Source organism: Cynoglossus semilaevis, chromosome 5 (assembly GCF_000523025.1).
Source record: "Cynoglossus semilaevis isolate Cse_v1.0 chromosome 5, Cse_v1.0, whole genome shotgun sequence".
Classification (NCBI taxonomy): domain Eukaryota; kingdom Metazoa; phylum Chordata; class Actinopteri; order Pleuronectiformes; family Cynoglossidae; genus Cynoglossus; species Cynoglossus semilaevis.
The window spans coordinates 11,781,746-11,803,772 of NC_024311.1; the positions used below are offsets into that span (position 1 = coordinate 11,781,746).

A 22,027-nucleotide genomic window follows, 5' to 3' on the forward strand; every position below is an offset into this window, starting at 1 on the left:
TTCTGATACTACGATATGAGTAAAATAAATAAACGTCACATGTCGGCTAGTTCACAGATGACTTACAACCTTCTGGGTGAACATGGTGCCAACGATGTTGTTAACATCCTGTCGTCAAACGTCATCAGCTGTTTGTTAATAACACTGAACCTAAAGCCCATAATAACCACTTACAGAGAATGGAAATAAACCAGAACATTTTATGCAGGTCAAGAGTGTTTTTTTTGGTAAAACTGGGTTATAGATATAATATAAATTAAAACAACTCCAGGGCTTTTCCTTGAACATTAATAGTATATATTCAACCAATAAAAACACGTCGTACGGTTTAACTAAACACACACATTCAAAGCTGGAAAACCAGGAGACCGACTGTGGCGTTTGTTCTGTCAGAACTCCATCTTCATCAAACTGAGACTGTGTCAATAACATTAACATCGGCCCCGTTGGTGAAACCTCATCTATTACTGCTATAATTGTAATGATATCACGTTATTGACAAGAGGAATCATCTTTTATACTGTGCAGAGAGAACTGTTGACAGAAACAGATGGAGAATCAATAGTGTCGCCGGGGGCTGGAGGAGGAGGAGGAGGAGGGGGGGGGTCTAATAGTGATATTAAAATGTTCAGAAAACAGACAATGTCAGTCAATCCATCTACACAAAGGGAGATGAAGATAAATACTCAAGGCATCCCTGAAGTACAGCATACACAGGCCTACTGGTCTGCATCAGGGTCTTACAAGTCAGGGTCACGACCCCAAACGTCCTGTGGGGGCAGTAGTGGTTATGAATCTTAACTGAGATTATACAGAATCCCTTAAAGATAAATATATGAAATCATCTTTGAAAAGGACATGAGAGATCGTCTGATCTGAGCTGAAGAAGAACTTCTGTTGTTGTTTGTATTTTATGTGGACGACGGGGGACCGTGGGACACTGAAGGACGACTGTTCATCTATTGAATCCAGTTTTAGAAAAACAAAAAAACAATCTAGAAACTGTGCAAGTTTAAAACAGACGTGTTTCCGTACCTCCATAAAAGAGATGCCCACACTCCAGACATCTGCGTGAATCCCATACTGTTCTCCTGATATCCTCTCAGGCTGGAACAGAACCGTGGAAAAACAAAAGAGCAAAATCAGGAATCTGGACTAAGATGAAACGATGCATTTTTTTTTTTTAATTCCAACTGCTTAACTGTGACCTCAAGTAGCTACATGTGCAGTTAAACGTGACAATAACAATAAAAAAAATAATAACTCTCTTACCGCCATATATGCATTTGTTCCAACGTAGGTTTTGGCAATTGAATTCACCAGCTGCAAATAAAGAAAATGATAGAAAATGAGTAACTTGTAGAAATTGTTTTTTTTTTAATCTCAATCTATCAGACTTGACCTCCACGTTTATAACTGTGACGACTGGTGTCCTGTGTTGCTCTGACATTTTCCCCCAAAAAATGTATGGAAGTGTCAGGTTGATATTTTAGGTTGTTCTCAACACAAACACACACATGGGAATAAGTGTAAGACAGAGAGACATGAGGCCAGTGTGTGTGTGTGTGTGTGTGTAAGAGACAAAAAGAGTGTGTACACAATGGCACATGTCATCAATGACAGGACTGTGATAATGAGAGTCTCCTCCCATATGGCTGCTTTTATTCCCAGCATGCCCTGCACTGTGCAAGGGAGAAAGTGTGTGTGTGTGTGTGTTTAGGTGTGAAACAGAGATAAATAGAAAAAAAAAAGAGTTAAACAGCAACAGTCAGAGTCCTGGTGTTACATACACGGGTGATAAACCTGACCTTGGAGAAGACGTGGAGGTGAAAACAACATGTAAAGAGGAGAAAGGAAAGAAAATTGTGAGCAGAAAAGATGTGTGTGACGTGAAGGGGCCTCGGGGTTGGTGTTTTGGGTATCACTGAGGGTCTGTCATTGATGATTGCATTACACCCCCTCACACACACACACACAAACAGCAACAACACCATTGTCTGCGACCCACGCTGTCCCCACATGCACTGAATACATATCAATGAGGCTGGGTGGTGCGGTGGTGCGGTGGTGCGGTGGTGCGGCGGCGCGGTGGCAGAGTGTGTGCGGGTCATAATTATAAGGAGTGATTTTTCTGCAGGCTGCAGAACAATGGCAGTGGGAGGAGAGTTAATGTGAGAGGGAGCCTCCAGGGACGGCGCTCATGTTTGGAGTTGTAAATGAGTGCAGTGATTGACATATTGACCATAGATTGCTCACGCAGCCACAAATATGCACTGACACACACTGACACACACACCAACACACACTTTGGTGAATTTTTTTTTCTTTTCATTTTACTAAAAAAAAATTACAACAAAGATGTGTAAACCCTCTCAGGGAGTATTCTAACAGCAGTTGATTGAGTTTTTTTTAAATATCAATTTTTTACCTTTATCACCTGTTTTGTTGCTCTTTAATTTCACAGAACAACATGAACAAGAAAAAGTAGGATATGTTTTAAATATCTCTTCATTTGTTGTTTTAAATTTTCCTAAAAGGTCAGTTTTCTTCAGAAGTTTGTTCTGTTCTTTTATTAAATTAAATAATAAAAAAAATCTATTCTATTTAGTCTATTCACACTGATATTTACACCTATTTAACCTTAACCCTGCGTGATTCTGGTCTAAGGGTAGAAACTGGAATAACAAAATCATGCAAACTCTATCTCAGACAGACTGGGAATCGCACCAGAGACCCGATGATCTGCTGGCTTCAACTAAAAACACTTAAATCCAAAGCCAGCGTTCATAACCACCATTATATCATTCTCTCTCTCTCTCTCTCTCTGTGGGTGATGATAAATGAAAAAAGCCGACAAGGACTTGTGTTCAGCCCTGTCTCCAGGACAAACTCTCAATGTTGTGACAAACAAAGCAGTTTACCTGTGTGCTGACACCAAAGTCACAGAGCTTGACTTGTCCTCGGGTGTTCACCAGCATATTGGACGGCTTGACATCTGCAGAGACAAACTGCTTAACTGAAGTGCAACATCAGCACACAACACCAGTCTGCTCTCAAAAAAAAATGATAACAAGTCCAGGCAACACCACACTCACCTCTGTGAAGAATCTTCAGGCTCCACAGATACGTCAGGCCTTTGACTACCTGGGCACAGAAGGAAGAGACGGAATGTTTGACAGTGACAAAATTAACACAGATAATTACAGCACTAAATTTAAATATCAAGGAGGACCGTGAGGTTAGGGAAGTCTTTCTGTCTCAGAGACAGTGAGTCCAAAAACTTCACTCACGCTCCTGGGTGCTAATGCTTCTGTGATAATTAACAGCTGTGACAGTGGGGAACGAGTGAAAGCCGGGAATTAAAATTAACACGGACTAAATAGCTGTCATTGCTTGATTACGGACAGAGTTAAAAAGGAGGGGGCAGAAGAGAGAAGGTGAAGACATGGGAGGGATAATGAGTGAGAGGAAAAGAGACAAGCATTCATCAACTTCAAGGCCGTCCCTATCAAAATGTTAGTCTTAACTGATTAAACGAGGACAGGGAGGAAAAGAGCGGAGGATTAAGAGAAAGACACTGACTTTGTCTGTCACTTTACCCAATAGAGGCTAATTGAAATGTTCACACTTTTCCCCATCTTTGTGTATCTGACAAACCAATTAGAGGTCACACTGAAAAACTGGACCTTCAATCTACCAGTGAAATATTCAGCTCGGTTCCAGCTGATACCAACGGTACTAATGGAGGAACACAATGATCGAATAATATACACATAAATACATATATATATACACATATATAATTACACATATATAATTACACACATATATAAATATATTTACACATATATATTTACACACATATATAAATATATTTACACATATATTCACACACATATATAAACATATTTACACATACATACATAGAAATATGTATGTATAAATATAAATAGTATATAAATATATATATATACATGCATACATAAATCCACTTACTTTTTAAACTGGTACTGTAAATAACAGAAACCTAATGCACTATCATATGATAATTAAAAATGTGCAGAACAACAGTGTTAGAGAGTAATATTAGAATAACTAAGTAAATGAAGGAAACTTACTGCTTCTGCAATCCTGCCCAGCACGTGCTCTGGGATTCTTTTGTACACATCCAGAGAACCACCTGCAAATGACAAAGAACTCAGAGTCATGGACTTGGAAAGAGGAAGAATCAGCAAATTCAGATGAAGGTAGACAGAAAATATTGCTGTGTATATTGATGTATTAACTTCAGGCAGCACCATTGAAGCCAGTTATCAGTATTTTCTTGTCTGTAATAAGTGACTCTGTCTGTTATTGTTCCATGAACTAAGACTTGACAGACTGTGTCAACACATTAACGCAGCCTTTGACAAACAGATCTAAAACCTCCAGACGCTCCCACGTCTTTGCGCACACGTACCAGGCTACGACTGCACTTAATCCCACACGTACCAGGCTACGACTGCACTTAAGTCCAGATTTATCACAACCTTGTAGCTTTTAGCACACAAGCATGCTAAACAGCTCACAGCGGTAAGACGTGCTTTTGATCTGCAGACGTGTAAATGGATACACAGTCAGGAGACAAGAGGAAAGGTCCCTGATGTCTCTCCCACTGCAGGGACGCGTGAAGGAATAAGAAAAAAAAAAGACAGAAAGACAGAAACTTGCCGTCCATGAATTCAGTGCATATGGATATCCTGTTCTCAACGAAAAAGGCTCCGAAGAAGGTGATAATGTAGGGAGAATCACACTGTAATACAGAGAACACACGTGTCAGACAGTCGTGTATTTTTACTAGTGCAACCAATCGACATTATTTCAACTGAAAAAGCAACAGCCACGGAGTATTGTGCCTGTGAATATGAAGTAAAAACAACTTTTGCTGTCCTTGATGGTAAACATGCAGTAAAAACAACTTTTGCTGTCCTTGATATAATGACTTGAGATGACCAATAAAAAAAATAGAAAATGTATATGTTCGAAATCAAACATTATGTTGCAAATCACTGTCAAGTTCTGTGACCCAGAAGGTTTTTGCGATGATGATGGACATTTATCATTGACACAAAAGTCCTCAATGATAATCTGAACACCTCAAAAGTTCAGTTAGAATAAAAATCTAACACAAATACACTCTCTTTATAACTTGAATGTCACATATTCTCTAATCTATAATCTAAACCAATTAACTAACGACGTACGTGTGATTAAGTGATCACTAACCTTGTAGAGAATCTCTAATTCCGACATGATCTGCGTCTGCAGCTCCACTGTGATGTCCAGTGGGATAACCTACGTGGAGATTGGATGGTAGAACCTTAAGTCCATCAAAAAGGTTCAAGTACAGTTTCAGCTGGACCAGGTCTTACCTTGACGGCTAAAACCCGTTTACTGTGGACGTGGTACGCTCTGGAGAGACAGACAGAGATGGTTGAAATGGGACATAGTCAAAAAGCTCTAAGAAAGTTTGGAAAAAAAAACTAACATATTTTTAAGAAAATAACAAAGCTGTTTCTCTGCAAACCGTTCAGTTTAGTCTAAGAGAAAGAACTCTTTCTTTGTAGAATTCTGAAGGAGTTCTTCGGCACAACCTTCTCCTTTGTCATGTCTAAGGACACAAATCCAGCTTCTTTTCATTGTTTTGGAAAGATTTGGAAAATATCAGATGGAGCAGATGGAGCCAGATGTTGCACTGCTCAATAATTTACCAGGTTTCCATTCACACAATGTAACCTTGAACCAAAGGCCTTTCTTTTTTATTTGTGATACTTGCACGATCACTGGCCATGTTCAGCCAACCAAAAGATGGAGACGTTTCATCAAAGGCCTCCACTGCTCCACAAGAGTTCAAGATAAAGAGATCATTAACCGATATGAAACATGAAGAAAAACAAAAAAGTCAAACCTAGTGGAGCTGCGGCACCACTGCATGTTGGAGGAGACGTCATCAAAACTGTTACTATTGTTAACATCTAGAGTTTGGTCAACAGGAAGCGTCCGTTTTTACGTGTACGAATTAAAAAAACAAAACCCCCCACAAAGAAAGATGGGTCTAATGGACTCTAAGACTTTCCCGTTTTTACTGATACTACAGCACGACCACCTCTTGGGATTCTAAGAGTCGATGGTGACGATGATCTTAAACACAAATTTTAGCCCTTGAATATTTTACATAAACTTTCCAAACTGTCTGTTTTATTACAGTATTATCCAGAGATTTGCTATTAAATCAAGTTAAAAAACTATAGACTTAAAACTACTACTTTTAACACTATATCTTAAAGTCAGAGTTTATGCTAAAGGACAAGGTAACGTAAGGCGTGTTGGAAAGTTGGTGCATGTACCGCTCACAGGTCTCTACTCAAACCAGACCCAGTCAGCCCTGTCACTGCTTGTTCCAGACAGAGTTTTGAATTGCAGGTGAGGCAGCAGCGGCCCCAGACCGTCCCCGTAATGATTTAATTATCAAACTCCTTAATGCCAAACATGGGATTTAGTTACACTCCTCGAAGGTTAGTTTACGGCACCTGTGACAATACCTCGGGACCTTTCAACATACAATCCTCAAGGACAAATACAGTCCAACAGCTGTCAAGTGATGGAGCTGGGGTGGGAGCAGCGGACGTCACACAGGAGGGTGAGCTTGCAAGCAGGCAGTGTTAACGTGACACCGGGCTGCTCACCTGTCAGCGGGCCTTCCAGAGAAAATGTGTATGTTGCAAGATGTGATTAATGTGTTTTAGATTAGAAGTATCTCGTTTCACGTCTTCAGCCAGACACCTCTAAACCTGCCTGGGCCTTTAATTAATGACATCTATTAGAGCAAAGTTAGGTATAAGCCAGGGTTAGAAACAGACCAGCACTGGGTCTGAGGCATTTTCAGTCTGAAACTGTTGACCCCCACAGTGCAATGCCATAAATGTTGACCCCCTACATTTAGTACAGGTAAATGTATATGGTAGAAATTACTATATTTTTTCTATTGATCCCACACTTAATTATGTTATGTATTATCAGCAGATCTATGGCAACAGGCACCAAGTATGTGGCTCCTCTGGGAATCAAACCTCGGACTAACCGCTCTCTGCTAATGATGTAGGCATGCTAACCGCTACACTTTCACAGTCCACTCAAGTGAAAAAAATCAACACTGAGGAGAAAATAAGAAAAACTATGTCCAAGTGAGTTTAACTCATTTCCAATATCAAACAGTTGTGTGTTTGGCTGAAGGCTGATTGTGTAGTTTTCATTCTAATGTATCTTTGTCTTTGTCTGAGCTGCAATCAATGTCAGCTAAGCATGACTACTGCCTCTTAATTAAGACGGAGATGTTAATTGAGGCAAGATCAGTGGAGGAGACGTGTTAAATACTGGTGGGGTAAGTAGTGCACCAGGCAGCCGGAAGAGATTAAACTGAGTCTCGACTGAGGCTAACAGTTTAACTCTCTCAGTGACACAGTCTAGAGACATGCTGAAATATACTGTATGTCCAGGTCACGGCCCAATACATCTACAGTAACTGCTCCTTTACTGCAGGACTGGTCGAAGCAGTAGAACAAACACTGCTGGAGGAAACACCACAGGACTCACAAGTTTCTCTTGTGCCTCAACTATATCTTTATGTATAATTATATTTTCATATTTATGATGGGAGGAAAATGGAACAAAATGAACAGATGTCCTTTTTCATGTATAATTCTGACTGAAGAAAGGTTCGGATTGAAAGGTTTGTTATCATCATCAGTATTACTTTGTATTTATTTATTATTTATAACAATACTATTTCGTTTTTTTTTTAACACATTATGGTGTGGGCAGCACGATCCAATATTTCCAATGTTGCTCTAATAAACAAGAGTTTTGGTTTTTACCAATGAACCTCAAGCTCGACCTTCTATCGCCACGCCCAAAATGTATTTGCGGAGGCACCAACTTCAGATGCCAGGTTTGTGTCAGACCAGGATCACTGAGTCCTGGTCAGTAAATAAGTCTACCACTGACAAGCTGACTGACACAATTGTCAAATGGATTACTGTAGGTTGATTAATACCGTTGAAGACAAGGCCTTCACCGACGCTACCTTACCTTGCTGCCCCACAGTTATAGTTTTATACAATTTCTAATGTCTGTAATGTCTTGGTCGAATGTGGGAAAGAACTTGACTTGATTATAAATTCTCCTAATGACGGACAGTTCATCTTTCACCCATAGGGTTTGGAGTTAAATCCAGCAGGATGTGTATTTGACATACAGTACATTGATAAGTAGTCTGGCCCAAAGACGTGTTGTTTGGTAATGTTGCATGACCCCACACCCCCCACCAAAAGAAAAAAAAAAATCGCTGTTGTAATTTTTTTACACGTTAGCTGTAGTTTATGTAGGGCAAAATATTTATTTTTTTCAATGTACTTGAAAAGGAACCGTCATCTATATATCGACAGCTTAATTTTATATTTATTTTTATTTGCTGTGTTAACGTGGGTAAAATCCATGGTGTATCTGCACAATGGACCATAAAGTTTAAACAAATGTGTATGAGAGTGAGGCATGTTTGAAAAGCTGGAGATAAAGTGTGACCACTGCTTGGTGGCAGCGTTGTTCCCAGTCTGTCCTTGACTACCTCGGGGCAGAGGATCCCTGTATGAGTTACAATGACAGGCTTGTGACAGCAGCAGACACAGTGACAAGGTTACATAGCCTACCCCCCCGCCACTTCCCCCCAATCTGACCCCAGTAAATGTGCCCCATTGCCTGGATCTTATTTACACTCCACTTCGCTCTGTAATAAAAGCTCCATCATGCAGTATTCATAGGGCCTCTCTCTACGTCTGTGAAGTTGAAGCTGTGAGTTAGAGAGACTGGTCCTTTGGATTAAGTCTAACATGGAGGAGGGACGTCCATCTTTGGACCTTTCCCAAACTTTCAGACTTAACAAACCTACAATTAATCTACTTATAGTTATATCTAATATATATATGTATATATTAGATATATATATTTTTATATCTAATATATATTAGATATATATATCTATATATTATAGATATATATAGATATATATATATAATATATATGTGTGTGTGTGTATATATAACTGTATAAGTATATATAATTATATATATAATATATTATATAAATATAGATATAAATATATATATAATTAAATTTGAAATAAATTCTACTATGATCTATAATTTAAAATGTTTTGCATTTATGTACAGCAATTCCTTAACTATAAATACAAATAATAGTTAAGTGTTTCATTCTGTTTTTAGGATCCATAGAATCCATTATTATATATTCCTGAAACATATTTGTAATAGACATTCAGCTTTAGGATTAGAAACGCATCATTTAAAATATATAGGATTTTAGAAATGTATTTATTAATTATTAAATATTTTTATTATGGTGTAATTACTGCAAGCTAAAGAATCATAGGATTATAGATTCTGTTTCCAGAGTACTGAAAACAGACAACTTGTGAAAGGTCATAGGGGTCATTAGTTATTATTCTATACTTTCATCCATGAAACATCCTTGAATCTTAAAGCCTACATTTTAAACCCTACAAAAATAAGCAGGTTGTGTTTGACACAATAGAGGACAAACATCACAGCAGTGACCAACAAACTTTTACTGATTTTTAGTTTTGAGTTATGCTCTGTATGTAAATACTGTAAATTCACTTCAAATTTCCATTGGTTGGAGAATTTTAAAATAATAAACAACAAAACTGGATTTGATCTTATTTTTGTCTCTTTAAGACAAATAACAGATTATAGATAATAATTTCTGCCTCACAGCCTTTTTTTTCCCTCTGTTGACGTTCGACTCAGATGCAGCAACTTTCTCTGATGGCTCCATGACATGTAACCTGTTCTGGGTGTTTGTCCTGCCCCTCAACCCCCGCCGATCTTCAAAGGATAAGTGGTATAGATAATGGACCCAAAGTGTAAACAGTGACTACCATTCACAGTGATCTTTACAGCCTTAACACCAACTGAAGTCATCACACCATCAGTCACCAGCACGGCTGAGGAACCACCTAAACATATCAACCCTGTAGGAAGACAGGATGAACTGCCGCGTTAACGGAGTCATCATTCAAGCAATTCAATGTTGTAAAATTTATACTGATTGCATTTATACGGCGTTACCGGTGACAACGTAAAGCACCCTAAACTATGGGCTACATTACTCCTTTCATTTACACATTCATAGCGCTGCTATATAGCACTCCTCGAGTCATATATCTGGATCACACGCCGACAGCACGGCCAGTCGGGGCCATTTCAGGTTCAGTGTCTTGCCCAAGGACAGGCAGGGGCAGACGGAGATCAAACCATCAAGTGATGAGTGTTGAGTTCCTTCTCTTTCCCCGAAAAAACCACAGCGTTCCCATTTTGTCTTTTATTGTACCGTAAAGATCACGTCACCTCACAGCAGATTTACATGTTTCAACCTTCTTTAAAATAACCACTGAACAAAATCGAGCATGATCCTTCCGTTAGTGTAAAGATGTAATCTAAAAAAAAAAAAAAAAAAATAAAAAATACTACGGTACTTATGTCACCAATTAACTTAAAAAAATAAAAAAACTACGGTACTTATGTCACCAATTAACCAAATCGATTTCACCCTCAATGAAAACACCAATCAATGAAGTACCAAACAAAACCAAATCAGTGCAGAAACTGAGGGGAGATTAGAAGAAAAACACACCGCGTACCCAAGGAGGTGTGATCGGAAAAAAAAGGGCCATTGTGTCCTTGTTATTGTATTTATAAGCCACGGAGTCAGAGTCAGAGATTGGTGGACAAGATGGGCCTTTGAGAGTGTGTGTAATAAAAAACAAAGGCCAACAGTGATGGATGGCCAGGTCAGCGTGAGGCTGCGGAGAGCTGAGGTGTTGGTAACATCCAATTGAGTCTAAATGGCTCTGGGTCATAAACGGGGCAAAGAGGTTAAGAGGTGGGGTGCCTTTGGTGGTGCTTTTCAAACGTGATAAGCCTAATATAAGCTGGACCAAAGGGTAGAGGCCGAAGAGGAAAGAGAATTCATTTCTAACCACAAAGCGGACTGAGCTGCTGTACGGTCGAAGCTGTTATACTTCACTTTCTCTCTACGACTGGTTTGGAGAAGCTGTTTATCACTAATATATGTATTGATATACATGCATGTACGGAGTACTGCATCCAGTACTAGAATCAGAAACATTTTTACTTTGTTGATAGTGATTGATGGGGAAAAGCCAAAAGCATTTCAAAAGAGGACATGAGGAATAAACAATTATTATTTAAAAAAAGAATAAAATAAAAACAGTCCAATTCATAAAGGGCTAATTTTCAGGGAAAAACAGTTTAAAAAAAAATTAAATAAAAAGTTCACTGTTTTAATGTACTATAACTGTGTTGCACTAAAGTCAGTCCTCTTCTACACAGAGGTCAGTCACTGTGGCCTTTACTTATTATTGTACAAACACAAAAACAGTAAATGAGTGGCTTTTGGAGGTGATTCATCCAACGTTGACTGTTATTTATTTAATCAGTTTATGCCCTTGATGGTGAATGTGAGGTTCATATACTTAAATAGAACACAAATTGTCACTGTTCAGCATTATGTTAATTCAATTTTGCTATGAAATACTTAAAGTAAAAGTGAAAAGAGGTCTTCAAAGTTGACTTCAATTGGCAAATTGAAATAAAAATTCTCTTAATCTTAACTGAATGCAACACAACACGGGGGTCGGCGTGTCAACGTTCTTTTACAAGCCGACTAACAACCTGTCAATAAACTTTCAAAGGCGATGTCAAGGGAAGAACGATAGTCAATAAAGTTTCTACTGACTGACAAAATAATTAAAATGAAAGGAACAGCAGAGGCTATCAGGAGTTTTGGGTGAAAATTTCCTGGAGGTGATTTCAAGGGCACCGACACAATTAACACCAATTAAATACAAATACAAATTTGCAGAAAGGCCTTAAACAAAAACAATGTGCCTTTTACGGACTCATTCAGTAGTTTACGAGTCTTCTTTTTAAACAACTTTTCTTTTTTCCATTGCAAACTTAAAATACGTATGGCCCTAACTTATTAGAATATACTTTCATGATTATAAATGTTGAGGGTAATTGGCTGACCATCGGTTAATCATTCTGTGATTAACTAATTTATTATGTATTAACCTTTTACTGGAGAAGTAAATTTCTCCTATTTTTCAATGATTTCTTTACATTTTACATGTTGTGTGAATGAAAAGTATGTAACCTTTTAGTCCAGCTTTAAAGAAATAAATGTAACCTTCAACTGAATTAAAAAACGGCCTTTATGTCTTATTTCTATTATTTCATGCATTCATTTTTTTCCTATTGCTTAGTAACAAAGGGCATGTGAAGGTCACTGATAGGTGGACTCTGGTCCAGATGTGGACCACGTCGCTTTTCTACGTCCGGACCTGTGACTGATGAAAGACTGAGATTTGTAATGATCATAAATTATTAAGGAAGTATTGAGTATTGTTATTGACATGTCATTGATGGGCGTGGCCAACTGGACCTTCACCTCGAGGAGTTTTCAAGGATTGGACCTAAATAAATTATAAGCACGTTGTCCTGAGGTAGACGGGAAATAGAACGTTTTCTAATCCTTATTTGAGTTGGACTCATATGGTTTAATTCAGAATGATCCATTTGATAAAATAAAAGCACATGCCACAGTATCAGAGCATAAACAACCAGATGTGTTTTCTTTTTTGTCCAGTAAGCATCAACGTTCCAGCACCGGGGTTGTATAGATTTTCTTCTGAGCTAAATTGACTGAGCAAATGTTGCTCCTGCGATATTGGCCTCGCCCAGTGCAGTGTAACCATCGCAGGTGCCAAACTGATCAGCAACGCCATCCGTCCACAGCTACCAGAGACCCAGGTTCTTATTGGACACATCTTTGTCACAGGCCAATAAAAAACAGTATAGGGTATAAATATAAAAGGCGGAAAAAAAATATCTTATGGATTTACCAAGAGAGAATTTACTGTGTTGGGGACTGAGAGTGGCTGACCACTGTTAAGTCAAGGTTAGCCTGAGCAGTGATCAATAGTTCACTCCCAATAAAGCTGCTCAATAGCTATAGACAGAAGGGACGACGGGAGGTAAAGATGCAGCAGAGAAAGATAAAGGAAGGAACACAAATGCCAACGCTGTCATAACGTTAACAGGGCAGTCGGCCATTTGTCAGGCCAGTGAGGACGCGGCTCTTCTTCTCTCCGTCTAATCGCTCTATAGTGAGACACTACAGACCGATTAAGGCAACTGTTGTCATACCTCCCAGTCCCAAATCAATATCATAAATGTTTGCAACCTTCAAAGCAGAATAAATAAATGAAGGCGCTGACGGGAACTGGGCCAACAGATGTCCGCCAAATACTGAGAGATTGATGGCAAGATAAAAGAAACAGAACGTGGACCACGCTGCACAGTGCTGCGTGATATTTAGTCACATAAACCAGACGGGTGAAAAAAATGTATCAGTTTAAATCAAGATAATCAGACGACGCGTGTGTCATTATGTAAAGGTGAAGACTTACTTGTAAACTGTGCCCCCGTTCCCGTGTCCGAGCTGCTCTTGGTAGCAAATATCCAGGGCATTTATCTGCACAGCGACAAACACACACATATGGAATTATGTTTCTATGATGTTATGACATGAACCGACATTTAACCGGTGGATATGTCACCACAGAGAGCGAGGAAAGGAAGGGGGGGCTGCATTGTCACGGAGGGGCGATAAACAAGACAAGTATTCAGGTCACATCAAGTTCAACAACACATGGAGAGAAAAGAGAGGCCGAGGTAAGAGGAGAGGAGATCAATACGACATTTGCTGTCCACTTTATAAGAGGACATCGTGCTCCAGGATGTGGGGAGGGGGGGGTGATGGATGTGGAGGTTAATGACCATTTGTTGACTGCTGACATTCTCTTCTTTAATTTGATTCGCTGTCTAAGTTGTTGCCCAAACGCATGATTAAAATTGGAATTCAAGATAAAATAATTGTGGATTACTCGCCCAGCACGGAATCTGAACACTGCATTTTACTCATCCAAAAAACCACAAGTTTAGACTCTTTAAGACAATGTTTCCCAAAGACTGGGTCGTGACCCTCAGGTGGGTCGCAAGAGTTTTTTTTTTGGGTCGTCTAGCATCATTTCGCAGGAGTTTACGAATAATTGTCTATTGACTTGGGACACAAAGGGTTGTGACTTTTAAAATAAAAAAAGTAAAGTAAAAAAAAAAAGTTTGGGAAACACTGCTTTAAGATAAACATTTATTTTAACACAACTGTACACATTATAAGCTATAGTGGGCCGCATAAAATAATGTGGCGGGCTACATTTGGCCCACAGGCCTTAGGTTTGACATACAGTATGTGATGTATTAGTGGCTGCGTTTGGATTTGGATAAACTGTGGTTTACAGTTACAGTCCCTACAACGACCTCACCTGCCCGTTCGTCAGGATCTTCTTCAGCTCAGCAGACGACTTTTTTAAGCTGTGGGGCAGAAAACAACACAGACGTCAGTCGAGTGAAATCATTATTACTACAGTCTTTATCATGTAAACAGTAAATGTTCATTTCAGGTGAGTCACACGCTAAATTCCCCCGACTCTGCCACAAACTCACCTGTTGTTGGCCATGGAGTCTGAGACGGCGTGAGTGCAGTCACTGGCCGGGTTAGGTCGTGTATTCACCTGAAGAGGTACGAGTGTGAAGAGGAACAGGTAAATACACAATTAATCAACGACACGCTTTCAGTCGTCAAGGGCAGAAAGGGACACATAAGTAGACGAAAACACACACGGTCAAATCCCCTGACGTACGAGAACAAAACAAAGACTCTCAGGACAGCTGTGAGATTAATTAGATTTTATACCCAACGACGAGAGGCACGGAGGAAGGCGGGAGAAAAGGACAAAAACAAACAATAAAAAATAGACAATTACAAGTGAGATAAAAATAAATGTATATATTAAAATAATGAGAAATGAAAAGCAATTGAAGGTGAGGTAGTGATTTAATGAGAAAAGCAATTGAAGGTGAGGGAGTGATCTTCAAGACATTTTTTTTTTTTTTTTGTAAATCTGCATCTTTGTTTACTCCAAAGACTGTGCTCAGCCCACATATTGAACAAAAGAAGAGACAAAGAGCCTGTAAAGGCAAAACTAAAAATAACTTCTTTAATTGAGGTCAAAAGGCCACCGTGTTGGGTGTACTAAAGCACAGGGATTCTCTCCTTAATTAGTGCCCAGGACGACCTAATTTAAACAATGCACCATCCTCTCCATAGACAATTACTTTTATAGTAAAACTGCAGAAGAGAGAGAGAGAGAAATTACCAAAAAACAAAAGCGTTTCAGATGCAAAAGAAAAACCTTAGAGAAAAACCAAAATGACACTGATGAGTGATTGTGACCAACGCCCCTCAGAGGATACATTAACTAAAGCACTTTCAGTGCTTGGGCCGGGGTGGAGGGGTAATTTTATTAATGAAATGGAGATGGTTATAATATGGAAGATAACAGAGGTGTCAAGTCATTTAACCCGTGGTAATTAGCAACGAGTTCCAATTGTAACATATGCCTGACACAGAAAGGGGAGGTCCGGGGAAGGCCGTCGGAGGAGGCTTGTAATGACAATTTCATGGATGAACAATGACGCCGTCTTACAGCTCGAAATAGAGTCGGCTCTAACTAAAGCTGATGTTCCTTTTATCGTGAGGAATGAGAGGATCATAATAGTCAGGAGGGGAATCAGGCTTCCAGCTGTAACTCTTTGCTCTTTTTAAATGACCGCACCAGCTCAAATACACGCACAAGCACGGAGAGAAGAGATGAGAGTCCCGCCGCCACCGCCGCCGCTACAGCCTGCCACGACCGTAGGTGTAGAGTTAGACGAGGGGAGCAAGAGAATGAGTGAAGGAGAAGGAGAGCCTTGACTTCAATTGACATTTCAATAAGTGGAACACAGCATTACCAATCCATTTGCCTCCACTTCCCCACCTCCCCCTCCCCTTCTCTGTGTAAGGCAGCTGAAACAATTATTGAGATACGTACCTTCAGGCCATGTATGTTCCGGATCCCTGGAGTCTTGCCGGCTGAAACAGTAATTGACTAGATTGTAGAACACATCACTGGACCATTTACAAATGTGCTGAAAAGGAATCAGTTCTTTATAAAAGGAAAAAAAATGAAAAGAAAAGAAAAGAAAAAAAAGAGGACATGAAATGAGGGTTACTTTGAAATAAGGTGTAGACCAAAGTGATGGGAGATGCTGTGCTCTACCAGAAGTATGAAGGAACGGAGAAAAAAAAAAAGAGTTTTTTAAAAATATGGAGACAGAGGAGAAAAGAAAAGACAGAGGGTGATGAGGCCAGACGTCGAGTTAAACAGAAACAATAAAATGTTTTATTTCTTCAGCCCTGGAGGCTTTAGGGATTATGTAGGAACAGAACCGAAAAAACTATATGAATATACAAAAAAGGCATATATTGAAGAATCCCTTGTTGTGTAAAACTAGCTTTTAAAGAGAAGCTGCACAATAACAGTGAGGCCTATCTACGCCTGGATCTACGTGACATGCACTCGCGGTTCAAGTGTCCTTGAAGCGCAAGCAATAGTGAACTAATAAGTGAGTGTCAACACGGTACCAGAACGAGCCGCAGAATTATAATGTTGTCCAGAGGCTGCGCTGTCATTTCCTGTCATTAAAAGCTCCCATTTACTAATTGTTGTAAAAATATTCCCCTCACACAGCAGCGTCTGCCTGGAACATGTTTTAAATATGGAGTGAAATTATTTTAAATAAATGAACTGCAAACACGTATCGGGCCTTTCAGCTTTTCCCAGTCGTGATGAATTGTCGTGTCAATTTGTACCTCTTGGAAAAATCTGGAGAGGGTCTGGCAGCAGTCCACTCATGCGCTGTTCATTCATTGTGTTGCAGTACTGAAAAGAACAGAAGTGATAGAATTAGAGGGTGAGCGCAACATGGGTTTAAAAAACAAAAAAAAATCCAGCAATTTTTAAAGGTTCATTCACAAACCACATTTTTACTGCAGCAAAATCCCACACCTCACCATCAAACAAAAATGTCACGGAAAGTATATGTAATTTGCTTGTAAACCTGGGCCTGTTTAGTCGAACACAACACTGATGTACTCACTGGAATTGAAGAAAGACACACAAGGCCGTCCACTACATTGTAGTGGAAGAGTATTTAACTGTTTCAGACAAACAAAGAAAACTAACTACTATAAAAAAATATTTTAGTAAATGACTGCACACTAATGTACCGTGATACAGTGGTTGAGAACCAGAACTGCCCTGGGAGATTTTTTTTTTTTTTCTTTTTTTTCCTTTTCCTAATATTTGTGTTAGGAACATGTTACATTTTAGCTACTTTTAAAAAAAATCGCTGGGGTGTCTTTAGTATTTTTTAAATATTTTGCTTTTGAAAATCTTTTTATAAAAATGTTTTTCAACACGCAATTCCACAATATTTCTACATATCATATTTTCTTAATTCTGAACATTTCTGTTTTCATTCCTTCAAAATAAGAACTATTCTGAAAATGCTACTTTAAGAATTCACATTCGAAGGGCTTCGTGCACTAAATATATTAAATATAAACATGAACACATGACATAAAAACAGATATCTGACAACACAAAGCCATACCAATTTTAATATGGCCTGTATCCACACCAGCCCAGAAACGTGTCTAATTAAATGACGTCAGAATTCATCCACAATGTTCCAAAAAAAAAGTGGCATGCTGAGCTGAAATCTGTTGCCGACGAGGACCAATGCCCTGTGGGCTTGTTCTGAAGGAGTGTAACATTAACCCTTCTCTCCTGCAGGTCAACAGCTCACCAAACATTCACATCCTACAGGACTAACACGTGCAGACACACTCTGGAGCCTCGCAGACACTTGCCAAAGCAAAGCAATAATTGATGTATCAGTTAACCAAACCATCTGTTAAACTGCGCGTGTCCGTACATGTGTGCTACGTTTTCCAAAGCTCCAGCGGCAGAAAGTGAACATCCAAGATTTTTTCCTGTGGTGCACTTTCCGGAGATGTACACCTTCATGTGGCCCACATGTGTTCATTGTGATTCACAAAAAAAAAAAAAAAAAAATTACAATTCTAAAGAACTTCCAAGTCATCAAGGCAAATGTGCTATGTAAATGTGCTCTCTCATATTGAGGGAGAAAGAATAGGAGGGAGGACGATGGGCCCAGCTTGGATGGGGATGGATCAGAATGGCTACCCAAGTGGCACAGCTGTTATTAAAAGGCCTATTTATCACTGTCAGATCCCTCCTCGCTCCTAGCCCTCTGCTTTCGCCCTGCAGCATTCTCACAAGGCTACATCTGAACAATGGGCCCAATACCAAAAAAAAAAAAAAAAAAATGCCGTTGTGTGTGTTTGCCGGGGGAAGGAATGGGGGGGGGGGGGTCGCACCTTTAATTTTCTGCTCAGCTAGCTTATTGATTAAGGCTGCAATTACAACCTAATCTGTAGTAGTTGTGTTATTAAAACACATTCTCCATTGTTGGCCAATAACTAAACAGTGTCCGATCCCAAATACCATCGCTCAGCCTGGAGGGAAAAGTGGGAGAGTGAGAGCAGCCCAGGCCTCATCATCATTAGCACGCTGAGGGGAAATGAAAGTTAAGAATGGCAGAATTAGAGACCCTGAATCCAGGAGGAGCAGAGGAAGAACAGATGAGGTCACATGGTTTTTTTTTAGCAGCTGACACAGACCAGTCTTTAACTTTGAACGGAGGCGTCCGTCTTTCAAGGTGTCGAACAATGATTAGAGATGCCTCCAAGACCAGTGTGTCTCCCAGGACCATGTAGCAATCAATGTAGCCAGTCAGGGGGCATACCTTTCACAATAAATGTCCTCTGCAGACTCATGTTAATTAAGTGCTCAACTTGAGCATTAATTTTGCACAAGCACCAAGTCACAAGAATTTTCCAGCCGGCAATGTTAAAGCAAGGATTTTGAGAAGGAGAAAAAAAAAAAAAAAAACAACTGTAGAGAGGAACGGGGTCTTGAGGCACATTTGAACTAATTAAGTCAAAATACAACACGTTCAGACAAAAACCAACAATGACAGACTCTAATGAATTAGCCCACCTCTCAGCCAGCAGGCGGCTTTTCCTTTTTATTCCTAATCATTTCCCATAATGGCTGTCTGCTCACCTGGAATAAATAACACCCTGCAAAAACCCACAGAGGGTCTCCACGGAGGCCAAACGGCAAGTGCAGCAAACAATCGCAACATGGAGTAAAGAAAATAAATAAAGAAATAAAATAAAATCCTCTGAATTGAAATGCAAATGCCTGCTGAATTGCAACACCATTGCATAATGCATTTAAAAAAATACTTAGCAAGTGTAAATTATATTTCAGTGACCCAAGTATTTTTGGGGCGATCAGCAGCTTTCTGTTCACGCCACCGTCCCGGGAGGAGAAGAAAACCATTACTGCTCTTCAAGACTTGTCCGCCAAAATATTCTTTGCAGAAATGGCCTTTTGAAATCTGTGGATCCAGCAGTGCAGTGTGTGACGCCTCATACATGTCCCGGGTCAAACCAGGGTCATGATTTAGATATAGTATGACTATGAAGACACCACATCTGAACAACGACAACGGCAAAACAAACAGTATTCTCTTCACGTACTGTAACAGATCTGCATCAGAACAAAATACTTTAGTTTGAATAATTGTCAAGTTGCCAAAATTACACCTTTGGAAATGATCAAATGTGGCATCGCAATAATAAAAACAATGATTTTTTTTTAATCATGAGAATATTAGATTCAAATTAGATTCAAGACTATGCTAAACTGAAAATTATACTCAAGTAAATTACAAATAAAACAGAGTTGTACAGAAGAATATAAATAAGTAGAAACATAATAGAATATGTTGGATTAAACAGAATAGAATACAGGAGGTCCTCAGTTTACGACGTCCTCGACCTACAGCGTTTCGTGGTAACGTCGCCATCTCCCATAAATGTATTAAGAAAGTCTTGTTCCATCGTTCCAACGTAGAACCTTAAAACTAATTTTGCACAGGAACTAGTTGGTGAGTGGATGGATACGTCGTCACTGATTGGATTGTGCTGCATTCACTTACTAAGAGTGGATGGATACGTCGTCAATGATTGGATTGTGCTGCATTCACTTACTCTCATTTGTGTTGTTTTTTTTTTATCCCCCTCATTATGGCTCCAAAGCACAAGTCAGACTCTTCTGATGTTTTTATGTCCTACGATGTCACCACTGTGTTAGCAGTGTACTGATAAATATTATAAATATTAAGGGTGTAAAATGCTAAATGCAACAGTGTTCCTAATGATGACAACTGACTGCTAAGGTGGATTATTCCTTCAGTTGAGCTTTTCCATAAAGTATGGATTAGATTTCCAGCAGTAAACGACTAGTTTGACCTTTTTCAGTCCGTGGTGGTTATTGATAAAATCTATTTCAAATCAAGGAGTTTCCAGTGAAGTTCTTCAGACAGGACACATGCGTCTCTAAAGATTCAAACATGACTTTTGAATGGTAAACCAGGTGAAGGCCAGTGCTCCTCCCAAACCTCCCGTTTCATAACCCTTAGTGACAGAACAGCTGTCTCCTTCCACTTAATCACTGTGCTCCACTAAGCTACAGTACTTCATGATTAAAAAGCAACCACAAGTGAATGCATCATAAAAAATGGGCAGAAAAAAAAAAGAAAAAAGAAAAGAAACAACCACTGTAAATTCGGCCGATGGCTCTCACGGCATCATTGTAAACTGATGGGGGGTAAAAGACATCCACAGATGAAAGTAGATTTTGAACAATTCCGCAGCCCGGGGGGGGCGCTCTTTAATGAGGCAAAACTTTAAGTACTGAATAATAAATAATAAAAATTGACAGCTCATTTAGCTTTGAGTGTACTTTGTGGAGAAAGCCATTAGACGCCATTACTCTTACTGTCCGTGACATGAACAGTAAGTATGGGTGGAATATGAAAATGTTCTGCTTCAGGTTGGGAAGTGAAAGGGAAGGAGGAGACATCTATACGTGTATGTACGTGTGGTAATTATTGGAAAACTGACAAGATGTTTTCTCTCACGGCCTTGGGCTGAACACAAATTAGTGATGTGTTAGTCTGAACTGCTGGGCCGCGTTAAAGCAGTACTGCTTCACAAGGAAGCAGTGAACACATGGGTACTAATGAGTGAGTCAATTATCTCTAAACAAAAACTAGACCAGGAGTACTCTGATCAGTCTGGTACTATAGTAAAAATATTAACAAGCTCTTAGATCTCTCTACACCATACAGCAGTTCAATGGTGTAGTGGTTATGAACCCTGCCTTACATGCACAAGGTCATGGGTTCGAACCCCAGAGGAAAGACATCATTTATGGTGCCTTCCCTTGGCAGACTATGTAGGTTTCAAAGACCTCCCCATTGGGAGAATAAGGGACTGCAGTTTTTTTTATCAATTTCCTGATGAGGAAAAATAAGGTTCTAAAATACAATCTAATCTAATGCATTGTTTTAGTTGTAATTTCAGGTCAATATATGCTCTGAGGCAGACTTCATTATATGCATGTTCCTTTTTAAGCTTCCGTGGGCTGCATTCAGCCCGTGGGCCTTGGGTTTGACACATGACCTACAATTTGTCTAACACTTAATCTTAACTAATGGATGAAACACAACATCGTAGGTCACCATTGTTTATCATGGCCACAAGGCAAGTTTAGTTTAACAGTAACACACAAAGAAACCTACAGTACTGCTAACATTACTACACGTGACAAAAACATTTCCAAATTAACTACCAAACCTGTGTAAATATTACAACTAGATGAGTATAGTTAGTGTTTGGTAGAAATTTTGCAACTAAACTTTAG

General features: G+C 39.3%; 1 protein-coding gene across 1 annotated transcript in view; it reads right to left on the reverse strand.

Moving 5' to 3' along the window:
* Window positions 1–22,027, reverse strand: part of map2k5 (mitogen-activated protein kinase kinase 5) — a 35,969-nt gene that overhangs the window by 11,936 nt on the left and 2,006 nt on the right. The window contains exons 4-16 of the mRNA XM_008310545.3: window positions 16,975–17,044; window positions 16,154–16,194; window positions 14,724–14,791; window positions 14,543–14,591; window positions 13,628–13,692; window positions 5,412–5,451; window positions 5,266–5,334; window positions 4,711–4,792; window positions 4,119–4,180; window positions 3,096–3,144; window positions 2,922–2,995; window positions 1,273–1,323; window positions 1,036–1,107 (exon numbers count right to left, since the gene is read on the reverse strand). Coding sequence (XP_008308767.2) covers window positions 1,036–1,107; window positions 1,273–1,323; window positions 2,922–2,995; window positions 3,096–3,144; window positions 4,119–4,180; window positions 4,711–4,792; window positions 5,266–5,334; window positions 5,412–5,451; window positions 13,628–13,692; window positions 14,543–14,591; window positions 14,724–14,791; window positions 16,154–16,194; window positions 16,975–17,044 — 792 coding nt within the window. The remainder of the gene's footprint in view (window positions 1–1,035; window positions 1,108–1,272; window positions 1,324–2,921; window positions 2,996–3,095; window positions 3,145–4,118; window positions 4,181–4,710; window positions 4,793–5,265; window positions 5,335–5,411; window positions 5,452–13,627; window positions 13,693–14,542; window positions 14,592–14,723; window positions 14,792–16,153; window positions 16,195–16,974; window positions 17,045–22,027) is intronic.